Source organism: Gymnogyps californianus, chromosome 1 (assembly GCF_018139145.2).
Source record: "Gymnogyps californianus isolate 813 chromosome 1, ASM1813914v2, whole genome shotgun sequence".
Lineage (NCBI taxonomy): Eukaryota > Metazoa > Chordata > Aves > Accipitriformes > Cathartidae > Gymnogyps > Gymnogyps californianus.
This window is the reverse complement of record NC_059471.1, coordinates 115,879,549-115,903,268: the sequence shown is the minus strand read 5'-3', so window position 1 is coordinate 115,903,268 and position 23,720 is coordinate 115,879,549. Positions and strand designations below refer to the sequence as shown.

Here is a 23,720-nt window from a genome sequence, read left to right as displayed (position 1 = left end):
TTATTTTTAAACATTGTGCACCAAATGTGGGGAGGGAAGAGAGACTTCCCAGGCTAGTCGAAAATGCATCCAACCTGCCACCTCCTAAGGGACAATGGGTTCCTCCTGCCTCCCAGATGAATTTCCAGGACGGATCCCTCGGGAGGTGAAGCGTGGCTGGTGCAGGTGACGCTGGACTATGGGGAGTCCACGCTGCTTAAGCTTGGCCGAGCTTCTCACGGTCCGAAACCCGCCACCGGGGCGCTTCCCTCCCCCAGCCAGAAGCGACGGGGACTCGCACCAAAAGCGAACAAATAAATACTAATGGGGGCCAAACCTGCCGCAAAGCGAAGGGCAGCCGCCGGACCCCCGGCACGGCCCCTCCGCGGGACGGCAAGGGGGCAGGTGCTGCGCGCCCGCGGAGCCGCGGCGGGGAGGGCGGGCGGGGCGCGGTCCCCGCCCCCGCGGCCCCGCCGCCGCCGCTGCCGCCGCTGCTGCCGCTGCCGCCGCCGCCGCCGGGGCGCCCCGCGCTGCCGCCGCCGCGCTATAAGTGCGGGCGCGGGGCGCGGCGGCCGCCGAAGATGCGCTGGCAGCCGGGGCTGCGCGGCGTCCCGCCGCAGCCGCCCTGCGCGGAGGAGGAGGAGGAGGAGAAGAAGAAGAAGAAGGAGGAGGAGGAAGAGGAAGGAGAAGAAGAAGAAGAAGAAGAAGAAGAAGAAGGGGGAGGCGGCGGTGGCGCGGGGCGGCCGCGGCCATGAGCTGCTCGGACGTGGCCATGCAGCAGCCCGCCCCGGCGGCGTGCGGGGCACCCCGCTATCTGGCCGGCGCCGCGTCCGCGGCGGGCTGCCCGCAGGTGAGTATCGGGGGGTCGGGAGGAAGGGTTGCGCGAGGTACCGCGCAAGTCGTGGCGGTGGGGCGGACCGGGACGTGGGGGGGCTTTTTGGGGAGCCCCCCCCTTAGCGGGCTGCATGGCGCATCGCTAGCTGGCCGGGGCGGAGACCTCCGTCCCGGCCAGCCAGCGATGTGCTATGCAGCCCCCGGCCTGATTTGGAGATGCGGGGAGCTGGTGAGGGTGCCCCAGAGCAGCGGAGCCTGGTAAGACCTTTTTTAAAAAGAAAAACAATTTTTCCCAAAATTCTTGTATTTGGGAGGTGGGTATTGGCTTGCTCGGCTGCAGTGGGGAAGGGGGAGAAAGTTATTTCTTGCCTTCTTCCCCCTCCTCCTCTCCGCCGTCGCTCGTTACTTGACGAGCCTCCCCGCTCGCCCGCTTTGCCGGCGCAGAGCTGCGCCTTTGCCGTTCGCCGGTGCGGTGCGGTCCGCGGGCGCGCACACGGGCGGAACCTCCACCCGCCGGCGGGAGCGGACCCGCGCTGTTCCCCGCGGACGGGGCGCGCCGGGCCGCTCGCCCCGGCCCTCCTGGAAGATCGGCTCAGGCGAGTTTCCAGCTGAATTTGGTGATCAGATGTATTTTTTAAAAAAAAAAAAAAAAAAGTGAATCAGGAAATTCTTATCAGGCTGACAGCATTTTTAGACTATGCAGTGCGTGGGTGAAGTGGGACTAATATTGACTTGGCCCTAATGTAGTCATCTGAGAATACATTTTTTGGTTGTTGCTGCATTCCATAAGGTTTTATCATTATTATCCATGAAGATTGTTTTCTCCGTACATGGGAAGTGACCCCTAATATCAACTTGCCTGGGAGACACGAATATGGGCTAAAACATTAAAATTCCTATCGCGTGTTATTGGTTTTTTTCTTTATTGTTGGGAGAGAGAGCCCGTTTGCAGAAATGATACCCCAGCGAACTTTCCCAGGTTGCTCATGTTGTTCGCTGTAAACACGAGCTGTGGAAAACTTGTGAGTTTTGTCTATTGCAGTGTGCCTTCCTTATTATTTCTTCTCTAATCTAGGTCACAGCTTGCAGAACCTTCCATCTATTCAGTAATTTTAGTTATGAACTTTGTATTTGAATATCTGGAGCTCCAGTTGTTAGCCTGTGTGATTTGGAGGGAAAATAAATAAATAATCTCAAATAACTTGACTCTTTGACTAAGAGACCTAGAAGTAGAAAACTGCAATTGAAACTTTGGTGAACTTTTTGGCATTTAACTCTGTAGTTGATCGGCTGTATTTCTCTTACAGATCCAGAGAGTAGAACACATAGTACATGAAAATCTATTAAACAATCGTTAGCAGCTGTGTCACGCTCAAGTGCAATTGCTTTTTATTTTTAAACAGAATCATGAAGTTTCTCCATCAGCTGAAAGCAGCACCATATATGAAATGTCCCAGAGGCGCCCTAATGAATGCCAAAGTTTCCTGAAATTTCGTTTTAAATAAACTGAGTTCTTGCGGGTTATGTTATTTAGGAAAAGTGGAGGTAGATATGCAAGGCAAGAAACATAGATAGCTCTGTTGAGCCAATACAGCTCATGAGTCGTGCCCAGCACCATATATCCAGTTTTCACCAAAAAACATTCTAAACCTTGCTAGCCTGCATGTTATTGACAATTTGTTTTAGTTAATCCTGCTTGTGCCAGTTTTCCTGAAATATTTGGAGCTGGAGGGTCTTCACAAACTAGTCAAATGTCAGACTGAAAAACCGAGCTGTCGTTGCTGAGCTAAGAATGTTGCACCCTCTAACAGCTGTGAACTTTAGAGCAGTTTATGTATTTTCTCTGAATCCAATCTTTTTTAAATAATAAAAAAGTAAACATAGAATGAACTCCTCATGCATCTGTAGTCATAGTGGAAAGATTTATTGTTTGGGTAATGTATGACATTTTGCAAGTGTCTGTTTCTTCAGAATTGTCCTGTCAGGGACATTTAATCAACTGGTAAAGAGCATAAGAAAGAAGGATGAAGAATCTGTTGCCAGTTTTTTGTTTCTTCTTACACATGTGTTCAACATGTAAAACGCTCCTGCACTCTTTGTGAGAATGATGATCATTTCAAAGAATGTTCTTCTTTGCTGGAATTAAAGCTGTGGTTTAAAAATAACAGTGAGGGAAGATGAATTAGTGGGATATCTTAAAAATAAAGCTCTGCATTGGAGCTGATAAAGTGGAGCTCACTCTTAAAATATCCGAGGACTCCATCGAAGCATTTTTCAGTGTTGTTGTACTACTCTAGTGTCTTTCGGTACCCAGTAAAATGGTTTGTTTTCTGAGAGAGAAAGCTCCTCTGCGCTGTGCTCCTGTTGGCTTTCCTTTCCTGCTCAGTGCAAGGAGATGTAGGTGTGTTATTCTAACTAAAGCTTGTGTATCTTCATAGGTATTTGTAATAAATCCATCAGAAACATGTAATTGGTTATGCCAGCTTTCGGTATCAGTTTTGTATCCTTTAAAGAGTAAAGCAAGCTCCTTAGCTGTAGAGCTGCCGTTGCAGATGTATAGGCTCAAGTTCTGGGCCACGGTGTCTCTCTGGAGAGGTAACATCATCGTGTTTCTGTAGGTCGTGTGCTGCATACGCAGGTCAGAAGAAGTGTCTCCAGTAAGCGGCTGGCATTGTGTCACTGCTCTGCCATGAAAGGGGTTTGAATGGTCGTCTCTTTTTTTTTTTTTTTTTTTTTTAAATAACAGATCTTGGATTGCTTTTAAATGATAGACTAGCTTGCACCCAGGTTGTGCAGAAGTAACATTTTTTTTTTTTTTTAGGGGATGGTCCATCATGCCTTTTTAAATTTACCCCACTCTGAAGTTATTCCCACATTTCTGTATCTGTAGTTTTCACTCCCTTAAAATCAGCGCAGAACTGATTTTTGCCTTGCACAGAAATGCAGAATTTCTGGAAGCTTAGCTTTCACCAGTTCTTAGCCAAGAAAGGACTTGCTGGCAAATTAGTTTAGATGGGATTTTTTAAAAGCGCTTAATGGGCTGAAGCCTGAATTCCTATTGAATGTTAATGGGAGTGGAGGCTTAGCACCTTAGATCTTTGAGATTGCTGAAGTCCAGGGTGTTTGCTGGAGGAAAGTAAGTGGAGTATGGATATGTACATGCTCGTACAATGCTAGAAGGAACTGATGAAAATGGGGTGTGGCCCTAATTTTACGGATAAAACGGGTTTTCCATATTCCTTTGCCAAAAGACAGAGCGAGTGTGTGCCAGTGTTACAAGAACGTGTTCCTGTGTGTGGTAAGGAGCCGTGCCTGCAGGAGGGTAGAGCCCGTCAGAATGGCAAAATTAAAACGCTCTTCATCATACGCTTTCCTGAGGGGCTGTGCAGCTGTAGTAGTAAGTTTTGGCTTTCCTATGGGTTGGGTGAGGAATGGGTGCAACAGAGCTGCTCATTCGAAGAGACTCTGGAAACACATAATTGGTGAAGGATCCCATTGTATTCTTGGCGCACACGAAATGCCGTGACGGCTTGCCATGCCCTGTCAATCTAGGTATAGCAAGCTGCAGAGCCAAGGCTAAGGTAGGATTCACCCTGGCTCGCTAACAGCTGAGCTTAAGACCTTTGAAATGGGAAGTTACAGTAAATGGTAGTTTTGGAATTTCTCCTTGGTATGTAGATGTAGAGAGCAAAGCCAACACCATCCTTGCTAGATCAAGTCTTGCATAAAGAGTTGTGATATGCTCAAGTCAGACTTTCTGCTGGCAGTGCTGTAGACAGACTTTTTCCAGATAAGGGTTTGTCTTCATTAGCAAATTAGGTCACTAACTCAACTCTTCCTTCCAAACTAACAACATTGCAGACAAGGACAAGTTGCGTTTAACATTGTGTGAGCTGGCTGTAGCTAAACCCTAATTCATGTGCTGTAACTTAGTTTTTCGGTAAAGTTCTTTGTATCACGTGCTCACAACTCTGAGGATGGGCTTATTGTACTGCTTATACCGTGTGGCAGTCCGCAGTATCTAACACTGCAGATAACAGCAGAAGATAGCTTCACATTCAGTTTCTGTGGTTCAGATGCTTTCTCAAGGCTTGTTTGGAAGCCTGGTGTTTGCCCTACTATTGGCTTCACTGGAAGCTGAATCAGACCTATATAACTCACCTTTAAAGGCTACTCTGAGAATTACAGGATGTAAAATCTGGATTAAGTCTTGCCCTGTGTAGGGGCTTTTGTTGTTTTGTTTTGTTTAATCCCATGAGACACTGCTGATTTAAAAAATCTGGCTTGCTTTACTTTGTCGTTCTGATTGGGACCAAATTCTATTTGATCTTGCCCTATCTACATAAAAATAGAGCTTTAGCCTTTAGTGGTACATCTCTGTTTAGATGTACAGCAAAAGATGTATAAATTCATTCTTTTTCCACCGCTTCCCTCCATCAGCAGAGCATAGCAGGAGCTCCAGGCTCTACTGCTGCAAACAGAGTGGCTCACCTGAAAGCAAGCGTGTGGCTTTGCTCTTGGCTTGCTCATTTGTGAGGGTAGAAGCTAACATTTCATGTTTTCAGGGCATGCCGTAAATACCATTTTCAGGCCCAGTATTCGATGCCCTGATTGCTTGAAATTGTCTTCTTCCGTGAATACTTTCTGTGTTGTCAATAGGAGCCTGCTTGGCAGACAGCTCCACAAATGGAGGACTGTCCGTGATTTGCCTCGAGTTTGTTGCTGAAATTCCTTCTCAGAAGCTTATGTCAAATGACAGCCTTTTTCTCAGGGTAGGGTCATATAGTGTTTCCTCAGTGTAGTTATTCTTTATTTTTGGTTCCTATTCTTTCTCTCATAATGGAAAATTTGTAACAGGTGGCCACAGGCACACCAGACTTTCATGCTTGGGAGCATACAGGACCATATGCTATATGATGGCATGTATGGAGATAATAAGTTGTAGGAATAGGCAACCAGCTTCTATGAAAAATAAAAGCTGGCCTGAATTTTTGATTCAAACATGGCTAAAGTAAAACTTTCTTTCTTCTCAACTGTGCTTGGTTGTTTTTCTGTTTTGCTGCTTACTAGCTGGTTTCAGCTGGAAGTGAATTTTTTTCAATTTGCGAAGAGGAATGTTCTGACATTTTTACCAGACACCCTGGGTGAGATCCGGGACCCTTGAAGTCAGTTGGACTTTTGCCATTGGCTTTAATGTGGCCAGAATTTCACTTCATGAGAACCATTTTGCTTGGTTCTGGATAGGGTATGTCAGAAAATAACAGGAATCTTCAAGACAGGGGTTTTGTGTGAGATTTTGCACCACATGCTTTCTTGGTCTAAAAGTGGTCAGTTTTCCTCCAGAAGACAAGATAATGCTTATCCAGTATAAACCTTCTCTTTAATACTACCATATGAGCAGTGATTTGCTATCGACCTTTAGTTTCTTTTTGTTAGACAACTTGCAGTTAAGATTTTAAATTCTCTTTGGAAGAGCCTGTTTGTGAATATATGAAATAACAAAAATAATGTCGGTTTAAGCTGAATTCAGCCCAGGCTGTACAGCACTATTTACCCAGAGGTTGTAGCACTCATCCTTCAGCCATGAACTGGGGTCTATTACCTAAGCTGGCATCAGGTGCTATAGATGCTGAATTTCCCTATTTCCCAGTAAGCTAAGCTGACTTTTCATTCTGTATTCTGGGTCTTGGCCAAGATGAGATTTTGTGTGCTTATTTTGTTTTTCAGAGGCTGCTTAATGTCAGTCTCTAGTTTGTAAGGAAGAGAGAGATGGATTTAATGAATATATGCAAGTATTGGTGGCCTGAACATAGGCAAGAAATAACATTGTGTTTGGTCAGAAAATACTCTTTGTAAAGATCTTACAGATACCGTTGGCTACTTAAATATACGCCAGAACTGTCCGTATGAAAAAAGTACATGTGAAAGTGGGCTAGCCTGGATTAGTTACCAGAAACCTAACCTGTTTTTTTTTTGGTTTTGTTCCCCCCCACCCCATGATGGTGGGACAAATTCATTTAGCAGTTGATGATCTTGCATACTTTTCCACTCACACAAGTGCAGTGAGAAATGCTATGAGAAGATTACTGTTAAGGTCAGAACAAGTAATATGGAATTTGTGTGCAGACAGGGTATTTTAAGGGAGTTGGGGGGAGAAAAAACATTGTTAAAGGATGTATACAACGGAAAGGATGTATATACGTTGCATGCAAGGAAAACTTGTTGAGTCACTTTATCTCACTGTAGTCTTTTATTTAAAGAGTTCTGTAATTACAGGCTGATAATTTCTTCCTGAAATTCAAATTAATTAGATCTGTGTCTGATCACAGGCTTGATGCTGTTTTGAAAAATCTTTTAATTTAGAACTCTCATCCTTTGCAAAAAAGTCACCACAAAACACAGCTTTTCACTGTAAATAACTTCAGTCCATACACAAGGCCTTGTACTTGTCCATTAGTACTATGATCTTTTTTTACATTAAAAAAAAAAAAAGGTCAGATTTGGTGTTTTCAAAAGCAGCAAGTGCTCAGAATATCTTGTAATGACTGCCCATGGACTGGAGGGGAGGGAAGAGAGTTGAAATGGAAAATGAATTAGATTCTTAGGCTGTGGAAGGGGGAACATTCCTGCACAGAGAAGCGACTCTGGAGATAAGTTTTAATTTCCTGAGCTCCGGTCTCTATATAGGAACATTGAAAGACTTCCTTCCTGATAACCAAGTCAAGCCAGGGGCTATATTAAATGATGTGTTTCTGTATATAATTGCGTGCTTCTATGTGTATTTGCATACTTGCAGTATAAATATAAATAGTGTACCTATAATGATAGAAGTCAACTTTTAAAGTGTGTTGCATGTATTCAAGGTCTGGCATATACACTGCACCTGAGATATTGTAATAGATCAATATTTATTTAGACTTCTATAAAGGATCTCTTTCATACTTTATCTCCACTTAAAAAACAAAACCCAACCAAAAACAAAAATGAAAAAAACACCTTCCCCAACCACTTGTCTTGCATTTTTAAGAGGATCTGGGTTAAGGTGCACCTTTAAGAATGATCAAGTCACTGAAGTAGATGTGTTACAGATTTCTAATGCATATGTCTCCTGTATATGCTATATTGTTGTAACCATTTCTGACTTAATAAGGTCTCATCGTTCTGTGATTGCTTAGGCAAAACCATGAAGCTCACTATGAGTGATATCTTAGCATTTCAGGAACAAATGTTAGGAGACTTTTTGTTTACAGAAGGCACAAAGCATTTATAAAAATAGTATAGATCACCCCAAATTCTGCATTTGCAAAAATATGTTTCAGAGCCTCAGACTATGTTTCATTTTAGCAATTTTAGTTTCTAGTAAAACTGTTTTAATTTGCTGTTTTCATCTTTGGTTCTTTATTTTTTTTTAAAGTGAATCCCACAGTTTTTCTTTATGTATTATAGGATCTTGGGATAAAACCGTACGTCTAAGTAATACTGTGCTAAGCAGAGCCACGGTATAACTTGCTTTGTGAAGCACAGATTTACTTGAATTCCAGACCATTGTCTGCATATCCCAAACTATAAAATAAAATTACTTGCACACCTCATTGCAGTTCATGCAACAGCATCGGTATTAAAGGTATTACTGAGCTCTTTTATGTTTATCAGTTAACCTACTACAATGTCAGATACAATGTTTAGTTGCTATAAGCTTTTAGTATTATAGGTTTTAATTCCACTTGTCAATAGCTCTTTCTTACAGTTATTTTTTTTGATAACCAGTCATAATTAAGACTTAGCCCCAGAGTATCTATTTTGTATTACAATGAGAGAATTTGTATCGGCTTAGATGATTTTAGAAAGCACCGAATGTAAATATATTGATGGTACACAAGATTGGAAAACGACTTTCAATTATTTCTAAATCGGACAAGTGTATTTATTGTATAAATGGAACTTTATAGACAGTGTAGTTGTTTAACTTTTTGTATAGAACAACTCTGGAAAAAGGGAAAAAAAACGTAAATTTAAAGAGATTCTGATGGTGCTAAAGTGTTGCCAAGCAAACCATAAAAGATAAGTCAAACTGTAATTCTATGGAAAAGCTATGAAATACTTCTACATATGTGCTGTAGTTGTTTTTGGGTTCCTGAAGCTGCTTATGTGTAAAATCAGCTGTGGAAATGGCTAGCTAGCTAAAAGCTATGATTCCTGCAGCTTGACTGTTGTGGGGAGATTTTTTTTTTCTGTGAAAACAGTTGTAAAGTGGAACATCTGAAAAATATGTTCCATGCAAAATGGATCTTCACACACATTTATTTTGACATTTAGGTTTGATTTGAGAGAGAGAGAGAGAGAGAGAGAAGATTCTGAAATAGCCGTTCACAGATGGCTTATGTGGGTTTTATTTTTTTATATGCTTCTCTGTGTTTTTGGTTTGGGGTGAATTTTTTTGTATGTGTTTGCAGACTTGTCAATCCCCCTCTTTCCCCAGATCACATGTTTAATTTTTTATCATTTGAATTTTTGTCCTTTTTTCCAGAAGCTGGTATTTAAAAAAGAAAAAGAAAAAAGGAAAAGGGAAAAACAACCCCACCCCAAAACAACCCCAACAAAATACCCCAAATCAACCAACCAAAAAACCCCCTCAAACCCCAATCACCGCCCTAAGGTATAGCTTCCTATGATAAAAATTTTCTTGGCAGTGAGTGAGAATTTATGTATTTTGTGGACTTTGATAATACAGTGGAAAATTTTTCAGGAAGCACCAAATTCTCCCATCTTTACGCCCTGAGTGACGAGTAGATGTGGGGAGTCCAGAGGGCCATGTACTGTCAACTGGGGGAGTGTGGCTGGCAAAACCTGGTGGCATGTTCAGCTAGATGGGTGAAATGCAGACATTGTGTATCTGGCCTCCCTTCCGCAGGGCTGGACTTGACCTCTGTAGCCTTTAGTGATGGGAATACCCTTTCCAGGTGGGAGTCAGGAGTGAATTGTTAGAGCCTGTCTGTTTTCTTTTGAAGGTATTGAGTGAAAGCCATTGCCAATAAATTGTCGTTGTGAAACGGGCCTGAGAAGCAGGTCCATCTGTGTGTGACGAATAAAAACTCTAAGTGGCGCTGGTAATCTCTTCTTCGTGAAATGTCAGTGCAAAATATCCCTGTATTCCAACTGTAATTATGAAATGAATATTCAATGTATTCAGTTATTTTTCTTTAAGGAAACCAGATGTTGAGCTTGCACTGAGTGCCATCAGTGATACATCTCTTGTTTGTTTTGTTTTTAATCCCAGAAGAAGTTAGCTGTATACAACAAGATGCAGGAGTCTCTGGAAGTGACCCTTCCCAGCAAGCAAGAGGAGGATGAGAAAGACCAGCCTGCCGAGATGGAGTACCTTAACTCTCGCTGCGTCCTTTTCACTTACTTCCAGGGAGACATTGGTTCAGTAGTGGATGAACACTTCTCAAGAGCTTTGAGCCAAGCCAGTAGCTTCAATCCAGAAACTGCCCTTACCAAGAGCAAGGCAGGGCTAAGTCCTCTGTGGAGAGGTAAGAGGAGCAGTAACTTGCTCTCTGTGGTGTGGCTTGCTCGGTCCGTGTCATGGTAACGCATATTGCATTGCAGCTGAAATTTTGCTCCCCTGTGGAGGTGGAAAAATCCCCCTCAAATTTGAAAGAAGTGAGGAGCTTCTTGGGATTGAGTGATCTGAAGTGTTAAAGGGGCAAAGAGGCGCCAAAGGCGTGGAAGAAACAGGCGTCTCCCTTTCTTGCCATAGCCCGCAGCTCCGCCGAGGCCTGGAAGGAACGGGGCAGAGCTCACACGGCCTCACAAACGTCTGCTGCAAGGTTGGAGGCTTATTTTTAAGCTCCAAGTGTGAAACTTGGCCTGTGAGGCAAGAGCAAAGCTGTTTGGGATGCTGGCCTCGGATGTGAGGAGACCCATGCAGCCTTCTCTGGTGACTTTGCCAGGCGATTAAGATTTGTCTATGGCTGCTTTCCAGGTAGGGAGGAGCCAGCACAGGCTCGGGTGCAAGCCCTGGCCCACGTGGCTGCAGCCGTGTGGTGTGGTGCATTGCAGCCTGCCCACAGGCAGAGCTCACGGGAGAGATATAGCCGTCACTACTGGCTTCCCGTGTGTAAAATGGGGATGACGTTACTCTGCTTCCAAGCAGAGAGTAGAAACATGGTAGGCACTGCGGGGTATTTGCATACTGCCATAACACTTATGTCTTGTTATGTACATAAGCATGATCAATGTAACAAAGAGCAGATCTTGCCAGATATACTACGTAGACCTTACAGATAAGATTTCAAAATTGGTGACTGGGGAAAGCATGCCAGTAAGACACTATTTCCATTTTGTTGAATGGAAGTTTTTCAGATCCACTACTGCATTATTTGTGATCATGTCCTTATGTGGACTGGCAAAGGGACACGAACTAAGTATTATAAGCAACGGCCTTGCATCGGCTTGAGTGAAAGAGATACGGTGAGGATCCTTGTAGGAGAGGTGGTGGTCATAATCAGCAATGTTGAGGTGAGAGTGTATTGATGAAAGTCACAGACAATAAAGAGAGATGGGATTTTTGGAAACCACTGTGAAGAGAAAAATAGCACAGGAGGACTTGCTTTGCAGAAGGATGATGACAAATCCGAGGAAGTTTAAGCAAAGGTCAGCACAAGTGGCTAGGGAGCTAGAGGAATTTATGGCTTGAGCCGGGACCATTAATGTTAATGGGAAATTTTCCGTTGACTCGACTGAGAGCAGGATTGAATCTATGCTTACTAAAAAGGAGACTGGAGCATTTATAAATGGCCCAGACAGGCTATAAATGTTTTAGAGATGGGATCAAGGCAGTCCCCAGAGACCCCATGCCTACAGCAAGCCCTCTTCACTGAGCTTGGAGACATATCATGGGTGGGGTTGTGTGTCTTCTCTTTGGCCTCAGACATACCCTGCTGTTTTTCCCTGGCTCCCCCCGTGGTTGCACAGCCCTCCCCAGAGGGCTCTGCAGTGGACAGGGTGGCCTGGCATAAGGGTTCTTCAGCCGTGCTGCCTCCTGACCCCATGTGCCCCATGCCATCAGCAGGGAATGGAGGTCTACATGTCCTGAAAGTCTTCCGGGAATAAAGTAAGGGGATATGCCCTCTGCTGTTGCTGCACCTGCTGAAGCGGTATGAAAATCCCTGGGGAGGCTGCTGGGCAGGGCTGCTTGGTTCTGCGCTGTGGACGCTGAGAAAGCTGAGGGTATTTGCTTCTCCAGAGAAGAGAAGCCAACAAGAGTTTTGTCAGGCCCAAATGAGTTTCTGAAACATGCCTGCTTGAAAAAAGTGAGGAAGGAACGATGCTAACACCTTGGTCTTCTGGTTCATGTACAGTTGTCAAAGATGCTCAGTTACAGCAAATGCATGTGAATTTGTATCCCATTACCTAAAGAAGTTAAAATATCATTAGCCTGAAGATCTTTTATAAATAACCTTCATGGGTAGTTGGAATTTTTGTCAATAAATTACTCAAAGATAAATTTAAAAAAAAAAAAGAGCTTTTGCGTTTTGGAAGGTACAGATTTAAATGGAAAGTGTGGGCATGAACTGGCTACTCGGCTCACAGTGTTATTTCTCCTTTACCTGAAAGGAGGGATTAGTAATGTTTTCTGCTTTTTTTTTTTTCATCTTGTTGTGGGGTTTTTTTAGTGTCCTGATGGAAGAGCAAACTGTAATTTCATCATTAAGGTGATGTTGTGGGTTTTTTTGTTTCAAGGAGGGATTTTGCTTATGTATAGAAAATAGAACCTGTTGTCCTGAAAACACTGAGTCTTTGTCTTTTGTATGTTGAAAATATTGATCAGTTTAGGCTAAAATTAACTTCAAAACTGACTTTTTATAAAATATAGTTCCCTACAACTGGCTCTGGTAACATGGACTTTGAATATTCAATTGTAGGTGTAGCTACCTGAAATCTTTTGCAGGGGCTAATGAAACTAACGATACCTTGAAACTAATCTTACCTTAATGGTATTTTTATCAACATGTTTTTCCTGGCTGAAAGTGTTGGGTTTTTTTTCTTTCTTGGATTTTGGTTTTGTTTGTTTTTTTTTTTTTTTCATCCTGTCTTAACTGAGAAGTAATGTTGTACTACAGAAAATTCCATACGTTGTCTTCTTTACAGCATGTGTGCTTTGGCATGTTTTCAGTGCGCGCTGGCCAGCCACCATGAACATTTGCATTAGTCACCACTTCGTGGTATCTGAGATGTTGCCATCTCCCTGTCTCCCTGTACTTAGAATAGGAAATTGTGGTAACTGTAGTATCTTTCTTGGCAGACAATTTTTGTTAAACGCCTCCTTCCCTCCTCCTGAAAGCCCATGGAAGCCACTCAGATTGTTTTTTTTCTCTTTCTCAAGGACAGTGCTGAAATGGCTGTTTCTCCATTGCCATGTCCTATAGAGGCCAGGTATCTGACATGATGGTATCTGTAAAGATAATTGGTTGTGCTCGCTGTTTTAAAGGTGGGAAGGAAAGAGGACCCTTCAAACACAGTGGAAATGTGTGGTGGTCAGGGGTTGTGGTTCAACACAGAGTTGGTTCTTGTTGATGGGGTTGCTGCACACTTAACACTTAGTAGCATCCTCTGTGAGCACTCAGGGTGGATGAAGTTTTCTTGCATGTTCATATAACCTGGATGGAGCCTGTGCCTCCAGTGACACGACTTGACCTTGACCAGTGAGGTTGGCCTCTGCAGTTACACTCAATGATGTCTCGGTGGGGGCTGGTCCATGACAGTTTCTGACAGCGGTAATGGCTTTGTGAAATGTGCACAGGTTTGAAAAATGGAGATGATCAAACATGTTTTCTGTGGTCTAGACCTTCTGCATGGTTGGTAAAGCCAAGCTGGTATGCGATCTGGGATGAATTTATATAGGCAAATCCAGTGGTTTAAAGTGCTCTCTCCTGGTATTAAAGTTGTCCTGCAGATACTTTGTGGTTTTCTGTGCTTTTTTGAAGTGAGATGGTTTGGATTTAGGGCTTTTCCGTGCAGATAACAGCCAGATAGTTTCCAAAAACTCTCGATTACAGAGGTTAATTTTCCAGAATACTGGCAATGAATTGTCAAGCTGTGCTCCTCTGTTAAGCAGTGAGGAAAACAAGAGACTGGACATGAAGAAGCTTGTTTTTGCTTTTTTTTGTCAGCCCTGCTGCCAACACTGTAAGCCACGTGCACTCTCCATCTCAGCTTAATCCCTTGTAACAAGGAACAATTTACAAACAAGGAACAATACCAATTTTGGAGGGGTGCTGAGGTTTCTGTAATATACTTGAAGCTCCCTCCAGTCTTCTAGCAAGAATTACAATAGAAATATGTTGCTAAAAAAAAAGCAACCTTTTGAAGAAAGCCATATTGGAGTACAGTTTGCTAGGTAAGCTTGCGGCCTCTGAAGCAGTTTGGCACAAAAAGAAGTTCTCTACATTTGTCCATAGTGTGTTTGCAAAGTTTATTTCCAATATTGGAAGTTGATCAGGCTCAGTAAACTGCCTAAATCAAAGCCAATTTATGTGTGGAAAAATTTCTGTGATTTTAATGGATTTTAAGAGATACATGAGTGTCCTAGTGATGCAGTCAGAAAACACTTTTACAGTTTTTGTTTCCAAAATATTTTTCTGTAAGCAAAGTTCAGAGGCAGGAGCGTTTGAAGAATCTGTTCATTCTCAATGGTGTCTTCACCCAAGTTTCATTCCAGTTGCTTATTAAACAAAGCAAAACAAAAGGTCATTTTAAAAAAAAAAAAAAATATTTTTGTAAATGTTATATGAGGAACAGAGGGTTCCTCGCCTCATCAAATATTAAACTTCCCTGGCTTTATTTCTCCATAGGCTATTTTTATGACTGTTCTTTCATCAGAGATGAAGTCCTGTATTTTTATGTTTCCATCTTTGACCAAAAAAACCCCTATTTGAGCTGAGACATATTGCATGAAGCAGTACTTTTAAACGTGAGCTGGCAAGAGGATTGTGAGAATGGAGATGCCAATACTTTCCTACACATCAAAAACACTAACCGCTCCTTCAAAAGAGGAATTTTTAGAATGTGATTTCATAATGTAGAGGTATTGGAATCCATTTAAATATAAGTTGAGCCCTAGCTGTAAGAAGCAGTGAGTCTTTTATTTCTGACAAAAACTTCTTTCAGTTACATAGATGTTTCTGCTTGTCTGATCCTATTGGGTACAGGGCAACATGATATATTCTGTAAGGGACTAACATAAGATGCGTTAGATAAGATCTTTATCCCATCGAAGCATGCAATTAGTTTGACAAGATCTGGTATTCTTCCTTTAGCCAAATGTCTCCTATTCTGCAGTGTGACCTGGTTCTATGTCCTCAGAAGCATTGACAGCCACAACAGCTGCCTTTCTAAATGATGTGTTCTGGTCTGGTCAGGAGTTAGTCTCTCCTCATAATTCCTTCATAAGATCCTGAGAGAGCTGCGACTCTTCAGCCTGAAGCAGAAAGGTCTTCTCAGGGAGGATCTTATCAATATGTGTAAATATCTGATGGGAGGGAATGAAGATGGGGGAGCCAGGCTCTCCTCAGCAATGCTAGCTGACAGGACAAGAGGCAATAAGCATGAATTAGAAAACAGGAAATTCCATCTGAACCCAAGAAAACACTTTTTTTTCTTTTTTTCTTTCTTTTTTTTTTTTAAAATTGTTGAGGGTGGCTAAACACTGGAACAGGTTGCCCAGAGAGGTTGTGGAGTTTGGATCTCAGTCAAAATCTGGCTGGACACGGTCCTGGACAACCTGCTCTAGGTGACCCCATGTGAGCAGGGGGGTTGGACTAGATGATCTCGAGAGGTGCCCTCCTACCTCAACTGTCCTGTGATTCTGTAATTGCTGAGGAAGCTTGAGTTCAGTGTTACAAATTTCAGAGAGTAGAAAGTCATTGTGGGGTTTTTGTCACTAAATTTGTTGTTCAGCTTCAGTCATAATTCATTTCTCTCCTCTCTACCAGAAAGCTCAACAATTGCAAGCCAAAGGAGCAGTTTCCCAGCTTCATTTTGGACCGGCTCTTATCAGCCTCCCCCTCCACCATGCTTAAGTGGAGTACACCCCGATTTCCCCGTTACTGCACCAGGCACCTTCCCAACACCAGACCCCAGCAGCTGGCCAGGACACGGCCTTCATCAGACTGCCCCACCTCCTCCCCCTGCTGCATCTGAATCCTGGCATTATCCTTTAGCATCTCAGGTGAGCCCTTCATATGCACACATGCATGACGTGTACATGCATCGCCATCACCCTCATCCACACATGCACCATCACCATCCCAGCTCACACCGCGATCCCCGGTACGGGTCCCTGCTGATGCCTTCAGTCCGCGCAGCCAGGATTCCTGCTCCCCAGTGTGACGTGACAAAGACAGATCCCGCTGCTGTCACCAGCACTACCTCAGCATGGGCTGGAGCCTTTCATGGAACGGTGGACATTGTGCCAAGTTTTGGGTTTGACACAGGTAAGATGGTTCGATTGTGTCTGTGACTTGTTTTAGCAGGAAGAATTTGAGCAAAGAAGTGGACTCCCTGCAGCTGAAGCAGGGCTTGTTCTCAGAGCCTTCTCCAAATATATTTCCAGGTGGGAATCCCTCCTGAAATTGCTGTCAGCGCAGATGAGCTGTGAAACATCCAGCTCTCACTGTCTTTTGCTGAGAGACCTTTGTCTGCCTTGGTCCCATTCAAGCCAAATGAGTTGTGACATGATACACTTTTTTTTGTTTAAATCTTGTGGGAAATGGTTAATTAAACTTCCATGTGGAAGCTTCCAGCTTGTTCAGCTAATTCATATGTGCATTCACCAAAATATAGCTCCAATGAGGACTGAACTAATAACTTGTCAGTACATGAAGATTGCATCTTACTCATCTAAATTGGAACAGATCAGCATTTCCTTCCTGTTTAGTATCCAGGTGTCACATAGAGAGTAGAGATGCTGGTTGAGCTGTGCTCGCCATCAAACTAAACTTCTTTCTGTAGGGTCTAGGCAGAGGTCTGTGAATTAGATTAATTTTACTGCAGGGTCTGTAGCCATAGGACAGCCTCCCTGAACTACATCTGCATCTGCGAGCTTTGACTGGCAGGTTCTCATCTCAGTGTTAGGAGCAGTCTAGCAGCCCTCACTGTTCATGGTTGCTTGCAATCAGGTGATGGGTGACTAAGTTTCCAGTGCATCCATCCTGGAGCTCATATGCACTATTGAGGTCTCCTTTTTCTCCTTGGTATTTACCTCACCAGCAGCAATGCTTGCAGATTAGTACTTCTTAAACACGTTATGTTATTTATTAAGGAAACACTAGGTTTGCATCTCTGTTCCCTTTTCCTTAAAGTATCTATTTGTCTCTCTTCTTGATAGCTCTAGCTAACTGATTCAATGTGTGAGAGATTTAAGAATGTTTCTTAAATATGAAATACTATGAACCCAAACCCCAGTTATAACTGAGCTAACCTAATACAAATTTCTCTGTCTTCCCTTAATAGCAACTGGGAACCAATAATCTCTTCTAAATACCATGCCACTTGCTGCCGCAAGAAATTAAGAAAAAGTGTAATAGGATTCTTAACACTGGACAATTTTATGTCTATTAATAACATTTCTAGCCATGCCAATAATACAATAGGAATTACATTTTATGCTTTTGGGTATAAAATGGTAATCTGACAAGACTGGGATCTCAAGTTTTGCCCTTCTGACAAACTCCGTAATGGGAGTGAGCTGCCTTCTCTGAAGCCTGAGCAAATTGGCACTGCCACCAGCAGAGGGGATGAGCCCCCTGGTCTGACAGTAGCCCCAGCAGCCCAGCTCCAGAGCTCTGGTATTTGACTTACGTTTTGGGGATGGAGCCGAGAACTGCATAAGGGATTGTTAGTCAGGAGAAGCCACTACCTGGCTTAGGTATAAGTCCAGCCTAGACTGTGAGTTGTTTCAGTGCTGGGCAAGTTGGTTTGCTTACTGCTACTTTGTTGGTAGTAGTACACCTAATAAACCAGGTGCTTTTTCTCTTTTCTGTAAGAGCACAGTACCTCAAAAAGGACTATGAGTCCTAGCACTGCCTTACAGGACTAACATAGCCTTTGCTTGGTGCTGCCTGCTCCTTGTGAAAATCCCTATGGAGGCGTACAGCTGGATGCTAATTTTGTCAGGATCCTGATTTGGCAGTGCTTAACAGTGGCTTGCATGTCTTATAGTTGTCTAGTCAGCATGGGAGGCAGTGGAAAAGGCCTGAACTGTTAATTTCTGGCCCGTGCCTGGATGTGTGGGTTTTAGTACATGAGTTCCTGTGGGGAAAAGAAAGAGGGGAAATGTGTGACTGGTTTGCAGGAACAGAGGATCTCAGCAGACCGATGTCTCACTTGTTTGTGACTATTCAAAATGGCCGTGCACTGAAACACAACAGCAAAAAACCTTATCAGGGAGCCCCAGTTTGGCACATAAGGCTTTGGAAACGAGGGAGCAAGCAACAAAACACAGCAGGTAGTAGTAGCCTGTGACATTACAATTATTTGCTCTCTTACCCTGCACACTCATGTCTCCTGTGCTCTCCAAGCAGAGGCTTGCTGGGAAGGGCAGGAAGGCTCTGAGCATCCTTTTCAGCCTTGCCTGCAGCTTGTACATTTGAGACAAATGCTTTGGCGACAGGCATTCGAGGCATGATCATGGTGAAAAGAGGGAGCTTAATTGCCCCAGTGTTTTGCGTGCATGTCAAATGGTGTCATCCCAGGGAAGGTGTGTTGTGTTGCGGGGGAGAGGAGGGGACTGCTGAAGCACCACAGAGTCGCATCCAGCATTCACTAGCACAGGTGAAGTTTTTCTTGCTCCATGTCCACTCCAGGGGAGGATTGTACTGGATAAGTCTCCACATCACACAGAATTTCATTACATTAACTCTAATGTGAGACAGCAATCTCAACAGAAAGGCTAAAAACTGAAGGGCCTGGAAGAGTGTACGGGCTTTCTGCGGCATAGAAGTGGTTTCTCCAGAGTAGGATAAGGCCACAGTGGCAAGAAAACTTCAGTTCTGGAAGTCATTTCTCATATGTCCCTGGAGAATAAAAGACATCAACCTGTGGAGCTGTCAATATATCAGATTCCATGAGCTTCAGATGATTTATATAAAAAAGCTCATTTGGTATATACCTAGACATTGCTTTTCAGAGCCCTTTAGATAGGAAAATTATTTCCCCCTCTGCCTTACTGTGGGTCACATTTCTTGTGCTACTGTCACAAGCGATTATAGAAACATTTGCAAAATTCCTCACGCTGAATTATATGGAATGATAGTGTTGGGATCAGGGTAGGCTGGCTGTAATCTTATGCTCTTCCAGCTACATTGTGGCATCTCTGCCATACTAAGCCAAATATTTGATGGATGAATGGATGATGCTGAATCACTTCAAAGGTTAAGAGGGGGTTCCCCTTGCATGCATGGTATAGTTTGAGAATTTATGTTTCAGAACAGATTGTGTGGGACATCAGTGTATCACTGTTCATAGGGCTAACAAAGTATTGATCTGTCTTGCACATCTGTTTGAACTTACATGGTCCCATTTTAGAGGATGAAGAGGGATTTAGCTACCTGATTCCCATTAAATGTGGCTTAATCCTCACATTGTGTGCTGCAAATTAACCCTTTTAGAAGCTTCTTTATTGGTACAAGTGGGATTAAAGAAAATGCTAGTCTACATCAAAATCTATTAAAACCTGTTATGTTTGTGGCTGCTGGTATGCAGTGTCTTTCCAAAGCTGAAGTGCCCAAGCTATGGTGCTTAATTTAAAACTATTGATATAAGCACAGCATGTTTGTGGTTTAGGCCACAATTCCCTGCCCTGCTGATGTCAAGCAAAGCAAGGTCAGCCTCTAACAGCATTGACTGCGGTTCATGGCATACATACAGAGAGCATTTCTGCAGCCCTAATCCCACAGTGTCAGGGCTAAATCCTTGTGTTTACGTTAAGGGTGCACAAGTTGAGTTGAGCACTTAAGACCAGGGGGGTGGGGAGGGGAATTGCTGTCTTGCAGTGGAGCTGATGGTTACAGCCATCAGTGTTTTCCTCAGGAGCAGGGTGGGAGGCTGCCCTGCACACCGAGCATTTCAGGTGATCAGTCGGATCTGGCTGCACTGGCAGCTGCCAGGTATGCGGGCAGCCCCGTGGGGAGGAGAGCAGAGCAACTTGCACTGCTACTGCAGAGCCTAGGAGGATATCCTGTCCTGCTGTTGGACAGATGTGCTGGAGGAGGCTTCCTGTAGCCCCAGCACACTAAAAGCAGAGCAGGATTTTGGCATACCTGAGGGCTGTAAGTCTATCTTAAAATTGAGGTGCACATCCTTTATCATGCAAAGTTATGCACATTGAGGTGCATGACTTTAAATTTAGGTGAATTAATTGACATCCTCTAGTCCTGGCTAACTATGGAAAGTTCACTTTTGGAAATGCCTGTACATCAGTGTGTCACGTTGAATATGGAATTCAAGTGGTCAGTCTGCTGCCTTCTGTAGAGTTGTCTGTTCGCACACACCCCATGAGTTTGTCACAGCTCATTAAGTTTGTTTAGATGTTCCCACAGAACCTGCATTCTGCTTGTGTGGCAATTAGCTATAATGTTGGTATCCCAGAGACGGGGAGTTGTGCTGGTATGGCAATACTGACTCATGCAACGCAGGCGAGGATGTCTTTGCTCAGAGGAAAATGTTCTTGCAACAGGCTGCAAGTGAAAGCTCTGGGTTAGTAGCAGGGTTGCACTTGGATGACGTATTAGAACTGCAGATAGCCTTGCCATGAAGGAGATGGGAATATAATGAGGAAAAGGCATGGAAAGTGTTCCACATTCAGTTCTGTAACTAAGGCAACTTTGGTTTTTTGGATTGTTTTCTCTGGCTGTTTAGACTTAATAGCTATACCTTAAACCTCCTTGTTACAGTTATTTCTGTTTGTTGCAAAGACAACTAACTAGGAAGGTGTCTGTTCAGCTGTTATTCCCCTTCTACCAGTTGCTACTATCAGGTGGACATCCTCTTAAACAGGTGTGTGTGTCTTTTTTTTTTTAAACTGGTAGGAGCCATATAACCTGTTTCTCTTCTCATAGGCTTCCTTTGCCTCTGGTGGGCTTTAGTGCTCCACTGGTGAACTTATATGACTTCCTTACACTCTGAAAGGTTTCTGCTGTCTGACTCCCCCCCCCCTTTTTTTTTTGTCATCTTTGTTTAAAAAATCGTAAACAGCAGGGGAAAAATAACACAAAATCATCATCACTAACTTTGAGGGAGCTTTGAAGGAAACTAACAGCAGTTTATGATGACTTCGCCTGTGAATGATGCTGCCAGGAAACCAAGTAACTCCTAAGCAACAGGGAGACATCTTCATTGAGTGAAGAGTCTCTGAACATGTTTTTACAAGCATATTTTAGTTGTGGGATATCCCAGTTTTTCTGATCTAAAGAAATAGGTGCAAGCGCATGTGAAATGGAGCAGAAAGCCACTGAACAGGGTTTGGCATGCTATGCCTGTGTGCTCTGCTTTCCCTATCTGTTCGCTACTGGACACACAAGTGTTTGGACACTGCTTAGGAATCCTCACATGGATAGAGCCATATGCTGTCGTCCTTTATGTGACTGTTAATTGCTTTGTAGCTCAACTTTGAAATGATGTTCATCATCATTAAATATTTAACTGTTTGTACTCTTAAAACAAGGACGTAGTGGTCAGATCTGAACCCATCGTGCCTATTAGGCTTTCTGAAAACATAGGGGTCTTCCCTTGTGTTTCACTATGTGATCAGGTATGGAAATGAGAGAACCATGCTTAGCACATGGATCTGTCAATTTTCACAGGTTAAAGATCAAATGAACATGGAACTTCAATGGTTACAACATCGTTGAAGTCTGGAGTTGCACCTACTTACATTAGTGGTGAAATTGGCCCTAAATTCTTAGCAGATCAGATAGTTGATGCATTGGTCTTCGTACACTATGTAGCAGGGCAATATGTAGTATGACACAGAGTGGAGCATTGCTGTCTATATAGCAATGATGATTTATACTGGGAAGTGCACCTTCCTTTCACAAAATGTGATTTACTTAGCTCAGAACATCAAGGGGCAGGTTTTAAATCGATGAGTCCTAAGTGCCTTACTACCTCTGAAAACATGTGCCTGCACCTCTCTCCTGTTTACTTTCCCTGTAAATGAGCAAGAATGTATCTTCTTTGGGAAATTTTATCCGTACCTCCCCCTCTATTGTCTGGATTTTAGGTATACGCCTTGTTGGGTGTAAATCTGGCTACGACTGAATCCCTCTGGAGCAGAGAAATCCCAGATTATAACACAGGTTCCAAGTCTATAATGCTAAAGCCACAACATAGCACCACATTTATTAGATAGTCCTCACTTTTTATAAAGGAAAATGTTAGAGGAACTCATAACAAATGCTAGCTGAAAATCATTAATTTTTCCCATGTGGAAGCACTAGCCGTTCTTGGCTAAAAATCTGACACACTGTAGGTGAAATTATTTGAGTTTTTTACATGCTGCAGGAACATTTTCCCTCTCTTCTCTGTAAGGTGGAATGCTACAGAAACTGTGAGATCCTGAAGCGTCACAGGCCTTCTCTGAAAGAGGTAGGGTCTGTGGCTGGCCCCTATCAGGAAAAATTATTCTGTTGCATACTGGATTATCTATGCAGACCTTGCTGGAGGATTTTATTACACCATGCCATGCTCCAAATGAGGTCAAAACAAGGAAGCGCATGCAGGATTTTATCAGCATTCCTGAACCGCTTGAACCAGTCTAAAACTTAAGAGTGGTTTAAGCTTATCCCACATAAACTAAAAAATTGGGAGCCATAGCAGTGTTACTAACAAGTCCACTAGGCTGGTAAGTTGTGGGGTTTTTTTCTTCTTTTTTTTTTTTTTAAATCAAAACCTATTTATCCTTACTTCAGTTGCTTGGGGAGGGGGAGGAAACAGCTGTATCAAATTTTAATTTTTTTTTTTTTTTTCTTTTCTGAAATGTAGGTCTACAGCATCAGGACAAGAGCAAGGAAACTTCTTGGTTCTGAAGTTCAGATAAATTAAGACCAGCTAGAGGCTGGAGTCAGCGCAGCTGGGCGGGCGATATAACAGTTGTTGACTCCTTCTGCATGGGGCAAAGGACACACATGAAGATGAAGAGCCAACCATTCTGGTTTTGCTATTGAGCCTTTTGTTTGTAAGGCCATTTATGGGTCCCACAGTGTTGGAAAAAAACAAAAACTTAACTTTTCTTTCTTTCCTCATGTGAGCCTGCTGCAGCTGGGCAACCTAACTCCTTTCTGCTCCTTTAACAGTGTTTTGTTTTGTTCAGCTTGATATTTTTATGAACAGTCTCAATTGTCAGGAAAAAGACTCTCCCTTGACTACAGTGCGCCTCCTTTCAGGAATACAGTATTTTGTAGCTCTCTGTGCATCTATTTTTGTAGAAATACAGAAAGTTTGGGTAAGGATTGATGGGCTATTTTAGGATGACATATTTTTTTTTTAAAAAATTGTAAAATTGTTAAGTTCTGTTTAAAGAACTTGCTCTCAGAGAAGCACTGGCAAAAAAATGTATAAAATGCTATTTTTAGATGTCTGTGATGTGTTTGTGCATTTTGGTTTTTTTGTTTACCTCAAATGTCTATCTTTCCTTTCTTTTTAAAAAGCTAAACCTTCCTTGTTTCCACATTACTAGATTTTGATGTTCTAGCTTAAGCAAGTATAATTCGCACCTAAAGTTTCAGCCAAATATTTTTCCTGGTGTTAGATTGTAGTAAAGGTGTTTTTATTTTCTTGCTTCTAAAGGTGGCTTTGTGCTGTGCTGATTGTCAGAAACTTGCAAACACCTTTAGCATGGAGCAAAG

At 43.0% G+C, this 23,720-nt stretch overlaps 1 protein-coding gene across 2 annotated transcripts; it reads left to right on the top strand.

The window, feature by feature from the left end:
• The first annotated feature begins 693 nt into the window (after positions 1-693).
• Positions 694-23,452, top strand: VGLL3 (vestigial like family member 3). 2 transcript variants are annotated; one of them, XM_050901272.1, is made up of 4 exons: positions 694-829; positions 10,094-10,346; positions 15,810-16,310; positions 22,858-23,452. In XM_050901272.1, the coding sequence occupies exons 1-4, from the start codon at positions 731-733 to the stop codon at positions 22,899-22,901; spliced, it is 897 nt and encodes a 298-aa protein (XP_050757229.1). In that variant the 5' UTR covers positions 694-730; the 3' UTR covers positions 22,902-23,452. The 2 variants fall into 2 exon arrangements, with proteins under 2 accessions (XP_050757229.1, XP_050757221.1); XM_050901264.1 differs by having other exon boundaries at positions 10,091-10,346.
• The last annotated feature ends 268 nt before the right edge of the window (positions 23,453-23,720 follow it).